Genomic DNA, 13563 nt, shown 5'->3' with positions numbered 1-13563 from the left:
AGGATTTCTGCCTTTGCTTTTTTTTTTTTTTTTTTTTGTCTGCCACTATGATTCAGACTGCCCTGTAGGGTTGTGTCCTGCCCTCCTGCACCGTTTTGCTCAGTTGGTATATGCCACTCCAGCAACACATCCGTGCTTGCAGCTGCTGTATGGCATTTGTGACTCTGCACTCTGCTACCAAGGGGTGTCTCAGCCTGCTGACTTGTGTAATTTGCACAGATTTTGCACACATTTTCTTTTGAGTAGCATACACTGTGATAAGGCTTCCAAGGTCCTCTTCCACTGCATGGTTCATTTTAGCAAGATTGGAGACCAGTGCTGTGCACCGGTGCCTTGGGTATGCAGACAGCTGTGCAGGTAGGAAGGAGGGTCCCTGGCAGCCTGACAGCTGCCTCCACTTGTGGTCTTTCTAAAATGTGGATCTAGTGTTCCTAGACTTTATAAAAAATCAAAAACATAGATTTTGGTAATATATTTAAAGATGTTTTATGACACTGTAAAGACCAAATAAAGCACGAGTTAGTCCAGGGTGTCACAGCTTGAGTCAGTTTATGAGTAAAATAGTCGTTACAATTTTTTGAAAGGTGGGACTATTAAGATTACAGTTCTAAATTTTGGTGATACAATTAGTGAATTTTTTTCTCTCTCCTCTCTACCTCTGTCCACTTCACTCATTCACACACACACAATGAGAGGAAAATAGAATTGTGAGCTCTTATTAGTTATTTTTCCTTGACACCCTTTCTTGTAAGAGTCCCAATTTTAGGCTGAGGAGATGGCTCAGCACTTTCCCCACAAGCATGAGGACCGAAGAGATTGCCAGAATCCATGTACAACCCAAGCCAGCATGGTGGTCGCCTGTAATCCCAGAACTTGGGGAGCAGAGGTGGGAGATCTCCAGGGCAACCTTAGCTAGACTGGCCAGAATTGGTGAGCTCTCTGTTCAAGATCCAGTCTCCGTAAACTGAGTAATCAAGGCAGATACTCAGCGTCTTCACAGGCACACACATGCACAAGCAAAAGCAGAAAACTTGAGTAAATTTGTGCATGTTTAAGACATGCGTTCCACCCCCAACTCACTCAACTGCGGTGCAGAGCTGTTGTAGGAAAGGTCAGATAGGTGCAGAAGCTGCTGGAAAGATGGCCTAGCTGCAGATCCTGGAGGACACTGAATCTTTTCAGTGATTCTTCACCAGGAGCAACTTGCTCCACTTTTCTAATCTTCCCTGGCTCCCTTGACTCTAGCTGTGCCTGAAACAGGCTCATTTCCTGCCTAAACTTACCCACCTGTCTCCATCTGCTGGCGGCAGAAGCAGGGAAGACTCATCTGTGGCTTGTTGACTACTTAAACAGCGCCACTAAAGTGCACTTTGTCCCAGAAGTAGCCCCCTGTAGCTTCCAGCCTTTAAATAGGTGAGCAAATAAGGTTGCTCTAGGGGCGGTTTTATCACTTTCCAGGGCAGGGGGACCCCAAGACTTTGCACATGTTAAGCAGGTGCTCTTCCACTTAGTTTAAGTTTACTCTTAATTAGTCATTACTATTAATAGTAATGACTGGTTTGTAGTGTGCCCTCCTTTATAAAACTTTATAGGTTTCTTGTATTGGTTCTTCAGTTTCCACTTCAGTCTAGGAATACTTGATAACATTTCTTCCTGCAATGGAGATTCAAGCCTGCATTCTCAGCCTCTTTCCCACACCTCTGTAGGAAGTCTCTTAGGAGAGTCCAAAGAAAACAGTCTTATCACCCAGCCCCAGGGACTCAGGGGCCTCATCTTCCCTGTGTTGAGGATGACGTCATGTCACATCCTAGTGGCTCCGTCAGGCAATTTTAAACCAGCAGTAGTGATTGCCACAGCTAAGGATGAAAGGATTGATGTTCCCTAGCCAGAAGCCCCCAGGGTCTCTTGATTGGATCAGACAGTGCAGTGACTGTTGGGTGTGGGCTTACCACAAGCATGAGGCAAGAGGAGGGGCTTCTTGAACCAGAGGCGTCTGTAGAGCCAGAGCTGTGTAGAGAACTTCCCAGCACTGAGCTTTACATGGACATTCTTCTGTGGTGACTGCAGGAAGATTGCCTGCATGTACAGGACTAGAAAGACATCTGCTTGGCCTCTTCAGAGTGGGGGCAAGCAACCTAGAGCAGAAGGAAAGTGGGATCTGGGGCCTGCAGTCTTCCAGGAAGCAGTGTTCAGAAAGCAGGGAGGAGCAGGAGGCTGCCTGCTTCCCTGCATTCTCTGCCTAGTCTTCAGTTTTAAAGTAGCTACTCAAAGTGACCTATATTCCTTTCCGTGAATTTTCTATATGTAAATATAGTTTAGTACTTATATAAAATGAAAAGCACCATCCATAAAAATGTGAATGTACTTTTGTGAGTGTGTGTGTGTGTGTGTGTGTGTATCAGGATATATTGTATAGTTTTATATTCTTTTATGTAATCAATTTCTTTAAAAATAAGAGCTGGTTTTTAGTTTTGATTTTTTTTTCTATTTTTTTTGTCCTAGGGATTCTTTTCCATTTGATCAACAATTCAACATTTTAATGAGATTTATTGTGGATCAGACTCAAACTCCAAACCTCAAGGTCAGTGGATGATTATCTTGCTTTTCTTGTTCCCTTTTCCCTGTGTGCCTTGTGATGTGTCAGATTCTGCATAACTGGGAGCATCTCTGTTCAGCTCTCTGTTGACATGCTCTCGTTTCTCTTGGTCCCAAATGACTAGTTCCTTGCGTAGGCAGATGCCTAACTCTTGTGCCATATTCTGTTCTTGCCAACAGTGTCGTCACCAACAATTGTGCATCAGCCTTTACACAGTTGATGCTGTGACTAGGGGATCAGTGCCTTGTTAGAATACCTTCAATAGAATGTTCTTAACATTCATAACCCTTGGTCTCTCAGGTCAAAGTCGCAATCCTGAAATACATCGAGTCTCTGGCCAGGCAGATGGATCCCACAGATTTTGTAAACTCCAGCGAAACAAGGCTTGCTGTTTCTAGAATCATAACATGGACTACAGAACCAAAGAGTTCAGACGTGAGAAAGGTATGTTCACAGAGCTGCAGCAAGACTGCAGACTCTTCTGCCCCATACACCTGCGTCACCAAAGCTGTGCTGTTTCTGCTTCTCTGTCCTCTGCCCATCCTGGTCTGATGGATCAACCGTGGCGGTAACAAAGCACTGATGGTTCTGTGTCTGCTGGTAGGTGCTCTGATGAGGGACCGTGATCTGGGCTCACTGGCTTTAAAGGAGCCTGGGAGGGAATGTAACTGAAACATTTAAAAGACACAGCAGACTCCTGACCTAGAGCATACCCTCTTTGATTTGGAAGTAGAATGGGATTCAGGTAGAATTCAGATTATGTGTGTGTACATGCTTGTTATAATGAGGCCAATAGTTTGTTTCCGGGACACCCAGCTGCTAAGCCCCAAAATAATCACACAGAAACCATATTATTTAAATCACTGCTTGGCCCATTAGCTCTAGATTATTGTTGGCTAACTTTTATATCTTAATTTAACCCATTTTCATTAATCTGTGTATCGCCACGTGGCTGTGGCTCCCTGGCTAAAATTCTGGTGTCTCACTGTCCCTGACTTCTGGCTCACGGGCCCCAGCTTTGAGGAAGCTTCACTGTCTCTGAGCCAGCAAAGAGCCCTGAGTGACCCCTCCCACTTTCTAATATGCCCTGTCCTCTTCTACTCGCCAGTCCCAGCGTCAGCGTCAGCGTAGTCGAGCAGGGGAGGATGCCCCTACTAGGTCAGTTCCTACCTGCTCTGGGCCTGGAGAAGGAAACTGGGAAGAAGGTTGTAAACAGGTAGATGGAGCCCATGTACTAATTCCAAGCTCACCCTCCTGTCTGCCTTTACATTGTCCATACCAGTCACTCTTGTGAGGCCACTGAAAATAATGGAATGATGTGTGTGCCTGTGTCTAACCATCTTCCCAGTGAAATGGTTTCCGAGTGTAGCTCACTGCCGTATTTAATAGAATAGCAAGGGAAAAGAAAGACAAAATCATAAATATCCAGGTCTTAGAGATATTCATCTGAGCTAGGACCCAGTTAGATTGTTCCCTGGATTATGGTGTTTGCTGCCATGCAGAGGAGGTGAGACAAGAAGCTTCCCTAGACAGCCAACCTAACCTGCTTGGTAAACTCCAGTTCACTGAGTGACCCTGTCCAAAAAGCAAGGTAGACAGCACCTGCAAAACCTGGTGGTAGTCCTCTGGCCTTCACATGGCACACAACACACGCACGCACACACACGTACACACATGTACATACACGCACACACACAAAAATTGAAGATTTCACAATACTTTGTCTTGAGTTGTTTTGTAAAAGCATGTTTACTGTTCTCAGTAAATGAGAAAACTCTGTGTCCTTCTCTCCCCATCTGAAGTTTTACAACCGAGCATCAACACTGAACATTTGCCAAGGTTTAATTTGTGTCTGCCAGCTTGGCAGAATTCCTTCCTCTGTGAGGTGTACAGCTATAACAGCCTTATGATAAAACTTAGATTTGAAATCTTTTTAAAAGCATATACTTAAGTTATATTTTTAATTTCTGCCGTTTTGATCTGGTTGTAAGAAGACTGTACTTTGTAAGCCTCTTTAAGCCAAAGTTTGACTTTTGAGCCCCGGAGATGTGGCTTGGTAGCTGAGAGCACTCGCCGCTCTTGCAGAGGACCAGAGTTCAGTTTCCAAGTACAGCATCAGGTGGTTTACAATACCTGTAACTCCAGCTCCAGGAGACACAGCATCCCACACCATACCAGTGCCTTCTTCTGATTTCTACAGACATATGCACACTTGTGTACATGTGTATACACACAGATAAATAATAAAAATAAATTTGTTCTTAAAAGTAAAAGGGGCTGGAGAAATGACTCAGCAGTTAAGAGCACTTACTCTTCTTGCAGAGGACCCCACTTTAGATCCCAGCACCTACATTAGGTGGATCACAACTACTTGTAATTCTAGGAATACAATAATAGTAATCTAACACCCTATTCTGGCCTCTGTAAGTACACGCACATACATTTGCACACTCACCAACTAAATCTGTACATGTACATATAGTTTTAATTTATATGATATATATTAAATTTAGCATTGGGATTATTTGGAAAAAGAGGCTAATGGGTTAGAACTTAAATTATTGTGTACTTTCTTTCCTCAGATAAATATATTCATGTTACAAAGCCAAGGATTTGCACATTGTCTAGGGCTGCAGGCCTGTTGTTCTTAAAAGATGCTGCTTTTTAATCGGCATCATGAAGAACTCATTCATTGGTGGTGTTATGTGACATCATCCCAGGAGGAAATACGGTCTCCTAAAGAAAGTGGCGCATTTCACAAGAAGATAGACAGTTCAGGGATAGTAGGGCTGGGGCTGTAGCGCAGCCAGTAAGTCTCAGAGTGCTTGCTTAGCATGCACAAGGCCTGTGCCTTGTGTGGTTCCATCCACAGCTCCTCAACGTCTGGGCATGGTAGTGCACAGCTGTTCCCTTGCTATCCTGGCACTTGGGAGACGGGGGCAGGGAAAGGAGAAGTTCACAGTCGTTGTTGAGTGCATGTGGCAGGTTCAGAGCAGACTTGAGGCCAACTCCAGAACCAAGAGTGGGATGCAGCAGTAGATCCGTGCAGTTCCCGCACGTGAAACCCGCATCTCTGCCTGCTTGCTGCCGTGCCACGCTGTATTTGCTTGCTGAAATCCCTGTCTCCTGCCTGCTTTGCTCCTTTTTCTGCATGTGTGTTTTTCCCTAATACCTCATTGAAGGTTTTCAACAGTACAAGTTAATTTGCACACTATTTGAAGTTGGTTTTGTTATACGAATCGCCTTAACAGTGCCTTCATTTGTTGGGAAACAGATAATTTTGGATGATGCTTAAATCCAGGAAAGTATGTTTTACTGTAGGGCAATCAGTAATGATGTTTCTCATTCGTGGCTACAGTAAGTACAATGGCCACTGTGGTCTGGATAGAAAGGCTGACTGATTTCAAGATCAGGAGAGGAAATGCTGCCCGGTATATTTCTAAATGAATGGTTCTAGAAAGTTGGAAAATATTTTTTTTGTCCCACAAAGAATATCATTCTACTTAGTTTTTATTTGAAAAATAAAAATATAGTCTCTGAAAAACTGTCATATAGTTAGTTAGAATAAAATAGAAATCATTTCTCAAAAGCTTAAACAAACTTGTATCTTTAGAAACAGTTTTGCATAATATCTTTTCCTTTCTCTTGACTCTTAGAAATTAATAAGAAATGACCATTGGCATTTACCAGAAGTATCATTCCACTTAGTTGTGGGTTTTTGTTTGGTTGTTGTACTTTAATACAAAGTCTCTTACTTTACCCTTGACTGGCCCGGAACTCACTATGGTAGACCAGGCTGCCCCGAACTCAGAGATCTGCCTCTGCCTGGAGTCTTGGGATTAAAGGTGTGGCCACCAGGTCCGCGTTAGCAGTTATAAGTCAGCATCCTTATTGGTTCCTGAGTCTTTAGGTTTTAAGTTCAATTGCACATGGCTCACTTCCGTAGGAGCACTTTGCTTCTGGGGAAGCCCCTGTCTCTTGTTCTAGCTCATTGCTTTCCCATGTGCCACCATCATTGTAAATGTCCCTGCATTGTTACCTCAGTTAATAAAACCCTTCCCCAAAGGTAATAGCGGCTGCTTTTGTCTACCATCAGTATCCCATTGGTTTCCCCAAAGTCTCTTTATTTGGGGGGTTGGGTTTTTTTGTTTTGTTTTGTTTTGTTGGGGTTTTTGTTGGTTTGTTTGTTTGTTTTTTTTTTCAGACAAGGTTTTTCTCTATGCAGCATTGGAGCCTATTTTGGAACTCACTCGTAGACCAGGCTGGCCTTGAACTCAGAGATCCCCCTGCCTCTGCCTTCTGAGAGCTGGGATTAAAGGCGTGTGCCACACTGTATTCATGTGTATTTCATGTGTATTTAAAATGTGTAGTTTCTTAGTCAGGTACAGTGGGTGAAGTGTCCCAAGATAAACCCAGCAGTGGTTTACCTGGAAGCTCCCTCTTTCCAGGGTGCACTGCGGGGCATTGCTAAGCTGTCCAGCTCTCCCTATAGTAAGAGCAATCTTAAGTATTTAGTGTGTTTTTATTGTTCTTTTTGCTGGCTTCCTTCCTAGTACTAGACAACCAAAGAAATGTGTTGGGCCAGGGCATTAAAACAGAAGCAGGGAATGTTCCAGATTAAAACTGGGCTCTCTGTGCTGCCATTTTCTCCAGATTTCAGTTAAACAGAAGTTCTTGAGAAAGAACGTCAGGGAACTCTCTGTTGAGACGTGGTGACAGACGTTTCTGAGCTGTGCTTCTCTTTCCAGGCAGCACAGATTGTGCTCATCTCTCTGTTTGAATTGAACACTCCTGAATTTACCATGTTACTTGGTGCCTTGCCAAAAACATTCCAGGATGGTGCCACCAAACTCCTGCATAACCACCTCAAGAACTCCAGTAACACCGGTGTGGTAAGTGCCCTGGTTGTGGTTTGGTCATGACCTGCCAAGTGACCCTCACAGCTGCAAAGCTGATGGACAACAGCTTTGGTTAATAGCCTGTGAGCCTATGAAGGCTGGGGTCCTTTCTGATGCTGGCATACGCCCTGGAGGGGAATGGACTTGGTGCTCATCTGTGGCCTTTTTTTTAGGGTGAGGTCGTTGAGTCAGTGCATTGTTTACAAGTTGTCTTCCTATTTCGTTCGTTCATTGGATCTGTCTCAGATATTTTAACTCTGTAATAAGAGAAATGCTTAATTCTGTATATGACTCTAGCCCAGCTCTATTAGCCCCTTTTTTGTTGCTCTGACGAGAGGAACTGAAGGAAGGGAGGATTTGTTTTGGCTCACATTTCCAGGGTGGTGCAGTCATCGTAACAAGGATGGCAAAAGCGGCAGGCCTGAGGGGCAGCTGGTCACGCTGTGTCTGTAGTTGAGGAGCAGAAAGTGGTGACTGCTGCTGATGCTCAGCTCACTGTCCTGCTTTTGTCCAGCCTGGCAACCCAACCTGTGGGATGATACTGCCGGCACTCGGGGTGGATCTTTTCTCCTCAGTTAATCCAGTCTTGAAAGTTTCTCACATGTCTAGTGATTTGTCTTCTATGTGGTTCTGGATCTGGTCACTTTGGCAGTCAGTGTTGGCTGCCGTAAGCTGACAGTTGTCAGTAAGCTCCAAGGATTCCTACAGAACAATTATCCATCCATGCAACTAATGATCTGTGGAGGTGAGGGTGGGGGTCCTACCCGTTTACATACGGCTTAAGAGACAACAAGTGGAGTTGGATTTGAATTTTTAAGAAAGCCTTCGGACAATGATGCCTACACTCCTTTGCTCTAGGGATCCCCAAGCAATACAATTGGCCGGACGCCTTCCCGACACCCCAGCAGCAGGACCAGCCCCCTGACCTCACCCACCAACTGTTCCCATGGGGGACTGTCTCCAAGGTAAGGTCATTCCACAAGTGAAGAATGAAGATGCCCTGCTTTCTGTGCAGCCTGGCTCAGACTTAAGCTTGAGAGCAAAGTGCCAGGAGTCAGGGGGAAGTTCCGCTCTTCCCTCTGCCTGTGACTCTGTGGTCTTCGGCAGTGGACAGCTGTGTTCCGTGTTCTCTGAACACTGAACCTGGTACCTCATAGATTGTAAGACTGAGGTCGTATGAGTTCCCGAGGAAACCTGTCAGCTGTCCTCCAAGAGACAGAAAACCCTAATGGTATTTATGGAGTTATTGATAAACTTTTTAGAGTCTGCACCAAGCCTGGTGTAGTTTTCCAGTCAGGAAGCCGCTCCTCTTTAAAGCAGATGCTGCTCTGATAGACAGTACCTGGGGACCTGAGCATCACAAGGTCCAGCATGTGCAGATTCCTGTTAATCCTTACAGAGTCAGGGGCCTAATCTCTTACTTATTTGTTTCTATTTTTGTTTTTGAGACAGGGTCTACTAGGTGGTCCTGGTTGGCCGGGAACTTTCCATATATATCTTTTCTCAGCCTCCAGGTTGCTGAGATTACAGTCATCCACCACCATGCCCAACAGTGGGGTATGACTTCAAAGGAGAGCATGTTCTATCTCAGGCTTTGTTAGACTCCCTCACGTGGGTTGGCATTACCTGGCCCCAGAGTGGTGCCTCTATGAGGCCCCAAATTTTCTAGCCCAGCAAGGGCCACAGTTGCTGAGTTTTGCCTGTGAGAAGTCAAGATCTTTAGGCTCTGAGAATCTCGAAGACTTTTCCTGAAGGTGCTGTCACAAGGTCTTAAAACGCAATGCGAGCCGGGCGATGGTGGCGCACGCCTGTAATCCCAGCACTCGGGAGGCAGAGGCAGGCGGATCTCTGTGAGTTCGAGACCAGCCTGGTCTACAAGAGCTAGTTCCAGGACAGGCTCCAAAACCACAGAGAAACCCTGTCTCGAAAAACCAAAAAAAAAAAAAAAAAAAAAAAAAAACGCAATGCGAGTGTGCCAGATGGGCCCCTCCTTCCTGGTAAAGGTCTCCATCTGCTGGAAAGATGGCCAAGTTTATTTTTGTTTGCAACTTTTGTCTTGGTTTTCATTTTGAGACAGTGTCTCAGCCAGGTTGTCTACTTGCAGAAGATAGCCTTGAACTCGTGATCCTGTGCCTTTACTTCCCCTGATGCTGGGGTTACAGGCATGTGAGACCAAGCCTGGCACATTAGTGCTTTTAAATGTAACTTTTTATGAATTCCTTTCTCAGCACTAGAGTTCTCTTCAGGCCCCAGTTGTACAGCAGTATTATGGAACAAAAGAAGTCTTTTCTCTTGGGGAGAGTGGTTTTTGTTTGTTTGTTTTTTGAAAGCATGTGTGAGTTGTTTCAGCACCTTGCTGGTTTTGGACTGCTTTGTATGTACTCCCTGACCTGTAGTATCTAGTCTGATGTCACATCTCCAGATTCAATCTGTGTTGTCAGGTTCTCAGTGTGTTGTTAGACAGTTGTGACAGAAGCTGATGCTAGGATGTCTGCCCCTCTTAGTGTGATTGAATACTAAGATCTCTGAAATCTATGTTTTGTCCTGAGTGACCAGGTTTCGATCCAGACAGTGTTCTCTCCAAGTGTTTGTTTATCTAGACACGATGCTCTGCACTGTAGTTAGGAAACCTGCTCTTCCACAGTGCGCAGTTCATATGTATCTTTTAGCTATTGTATATTAGCTAATAAGAAAGAGTGCGCCTCAAACTAATATTTTATTACTTTATTAAATGCCTAAGTTTAAAAAATGGGTGGGAAAAATTAAAAAAAAAAACGGGTGGGTGGGTGTCCTAGTAGTATCTGTCAAAGAGCTGGCTAGAAATTAATCTTCGCAGATCTATTAATTCATAACCATAGCTCTTTTTTTAACTCCTAGGTAAAAGAAGTGAAGAGATTTTTTTTTTTCAGTACCAAAAGGTCTGGCTGTGGCCGACACATTTTCCTGTGGCCAAATCTTCTTTAGGGAATACTTAGTTAATGTAGTTTCTTTCTTTCAAAAAAAAAAGTGTGGAAAAATTAAAACCCAGGATTGGGTTCTAAAAGTCTTGATCCAGTCAACAAAAACTGCCCCTGTTTAGTGCTCAGCTAGTTGACCAGCCTGAGCCCACGAGGAGAGAGGGTTTGTCCCCTGGTGAAAACTGCCCTGCCTGGGAAGTGTGTCTTCTGCTGGGGAAATTATAAAAGAAATGCAGTGTTCACCTAAGCGGCTGAGGTCCACAGCTTGCACCCCCCCCCCCCAGCGCAGCCTCCCAGTTGCCAGGTGCTGCCCTTTGAGCATGACCTTGACTATAAAGTGTTAGCTTTTCATTCTGGAGACGGAAAAAGTGAGAGGATCTAGGACTTTTAAAAATTTTTTTGTCTAAAAGTTCATGGCAATAATAAGGGTCGGTTTAGAAGTGGCGACAGCTCTGACATGACGGTAGCTTTAGATCTGTCCAGTGAGGAGGCTCTTTCCATCAACCCAGTGGGGTCAGAGATGCCAGCAGACTAACACCTTGTGAGAGTGGGATGGCTGACAGCTATATTTGAACATAGATTTATGACCTATGTTTTTTTCCATCGTTTAACACTTATATTTTAGTTCATTCTACCCATTATGATTTTGTGGTAGAGAATGAACTGCAGTTCCAAGTGTCTGGGGTATTGCTGCAGTCTGGTGGGTGCTCCTGGTGAACTGCATGGTCACCTCTGGTGCCATGGCAAAGTCGCCCTGCAGATGGCGCTTGTGTTTCTCCTATCAGAGTGAAGCAGCACCTATAGAATATTGCAAGGATTCACAAGCCCGGCCCCACCCGGACCCAGCCTGAGTATCACCTCTATTCCTTTACCCCTTCCCCCAGCCCTGAATGTGGCTTGAAAGTCTTTAGACCCTGTACCACGATGCCCTCTCATCTCCAAGATGTTTTTTCCCTACAGAATGGGTTCTGTGACCCTCCTCACGGGCACTAACACCTAGGGACACCTACTGTGAAAGCTGTGTTGGTGGGCACTGAAGGTCAACCTTGTGCTTTTTAAGCATGAGGACTTGAGTTCAGAACCTGTTTTTAAACTTTCCTAAAAAGGCCAGGCACATGGCGCACACATGTACTCCCAGCAATAATGAGATGAGGGTAAACACGAATTCCCAGCACGTGCATGCCAGCTAGCCTACCTAGCCTGCTTGGTGAGGCTCCAGACTAGGGGGAGGTCTTGTCTCATACAAAAAAAAATAGAAGGCACCTAAGTACTGGTGCCCCCTGAGGCTGTGCTCTGACCCCGTACATACACACATGTTCAGACTGCAGCAGCAGCAGCAGCAGCAGCAGCAGCAGCAGCAGCAGGATGCTGCGAACTCTGCCTCGTGTTCTCACTCCATCCTCTGCTCTTGTAGCACAAGTTAGAACTTTCCCTGAGGACCTCCGCAAGCCCAGGCCAGGTAGTGACACTGTGGCAAGCAAGTGGACACCTGTGTTCCCACATGTATTTTAGTTTCCTTTAGATGGTATAGAAGCAGAGGAAGCCATTTCATTCCTTTATTCTATTTTCTCCCCTGGGACTTACTGCTCCCATGTACCACCCTCCAGTGGTCCTCTGCCCTCTGAACTCTCACCAGATCCCCGGCCCAGGAGCACGGTCTGTCTCTGGAGTGCTGAGGCATAGCAGTGTGCTCTTGGAGCATGTCCTCGCTTCTGTCCCACTTGAATTAAGTCTTGAGAGCACCACCTCTGGTCCTTTCTGAAATAACCTCTAGGGTGGTAAACTGAGCATCCTTAGTTTCTCCTCAGTCTTCCAGTTGCATGTCCAGCCCAGGCAGACAGGTGCGCCCTCTCACAGGTATGTACACAGCTAAACTTGGGATCTCAGTCGACTCCTGATGACGTCAGCTTAGCCCATGGTTGGGATGGAAAAGAATGAAGCCAGTCTTACTGAGGAGCAAAGTGTAAAATGAACCTGTTCTTTTCTTCTATGTATGAAGCTCTAAATGTTGCTCCAGCTAATTTGATGGGCTCTATGGAGTGTCTTCCTCTTCCCCTCCCCTTTGCTTCTGTGTTTCTCTCTCTGATTTTCCTCTTCTGATCACTGCAGTCGGTTGTGGGGTTGGAGTGCCGATGGGCTATCGAAGCCCCCACCTCCCTTTTCTCAGCCTAACTCCATTCCCACCGCTCCCTCCCACAAGACTCTCAGGCGCTCTTACTCTCCCAGGTAACATGCTCCTGTTAAATTTGTTCAAAATGTCACAATATTATTGTGTTTCCAAGGTTGCCCTGGGTCTTTTGAAAAGCATCTGAGCTCCTCTGGTGTAATTCCTGCTTCCGTTTAGCCTTGCAGGATTGGAGCCAGGGTGAGCTGTGTGAGCAGAAACAGGCTCGGGAGCCAGACTGCTGCTCTGTCTAAGGACAGTAACTTCTTTAACCACCCAGCCAAACCCATCACCATTTACCCTCATGGGCTGTTTGGCCTGGTGTGGCATTCAGAACTCATCATGATGTCCAGATAGCAATGGAGATTGCAGTTCCCCTCATAGGAGTGCCAGGTACAGAAGAGCTGGCGTCTTAGTGTGCTTTTCACCGCTGTGATAAAGCGCCATGGCCAAAAGCAGTTTGGGTAGGAAAGGTGTTGTTTCCGCTTATAGCTTGTAATCCATCTTCCAGAGAAATCAGGGCAGGAGCTCCAGGCAGGAGCCTGGCTATGGGAACTGCAGCAGAAGTCATAGAGGATGCTGCTTACTGGCTGTTCTCATGGCTTGCTCAGCCTGCTCTCTTATACCCCTGAGGACCCCCTGCCGAGGACATGACACTGGTGGGGGTCATAGTGGGGGGCCTCCTACATTGATCACTGGTCAAGAAAATGCCCTACAGAGCTGCCTACAGGCGTGTGATGGAAGCATTTTCTCAGTTGAGCTTCCTCTTCTCAGATAATTCTAGCTTAAGTCAAGTTGACAAAAACAAACAAAACTACCAGGATAGGTAACTTCATTGTCCCATCTCCCTTCAGATGCCCTACCTAGGGCTGAAATGAAAGTTTCGTGGTGAACCTAGCATGCCTGAGGCCTTGGGTGCAGTCTCCAGTACTGCTAAACAGACAAATG

General features: G+C 45.6%; 1 protein-coding gene across 1 annotated transcript in view; it reads left to right on the top strand.

The window, feature by feature from the left end:
- The window catches only part of Clasp1 (cytoplasmic linker associated protein 1), a 226896-nt gene that overhangs the window by 180585 nt on the left and 32748 nt on the right, over positions 1-13563 (top strand). The window contains 4 exon segments of the mRNA XM_050129375.1: positions 2503-2581; positions 2897-3040; positions 7345-7488; positions 8353-8459. Of these exon segments, the coding sequence (XP_049985332.1) occupies positions 2503-2581; positions 2897-3040; positions 7345-7488; positions 8353-8459 (474 nt within the window).

This window comes from Alexandromys fortis, unplaced genomic scaffold (assembly GCF_014885135.2).
Source record: "Alexandromys fortis isolate MF-2015 unplaced genomic scaffold, M_Fortis_MF-2015_v1.1 scaffold_236, whole genome shotgun sequence".
Lineage (NCBI taxonomy): Eukaryota > Metazoa > Chordata > Mammalia > Rodentia > Cricetidae > Alexandromys > Alexandromys fortis.
Note: the sequence above shows the minus strand (reverse complement) of the source record. Positions and strands in the feature narration are given on the sequence as shown.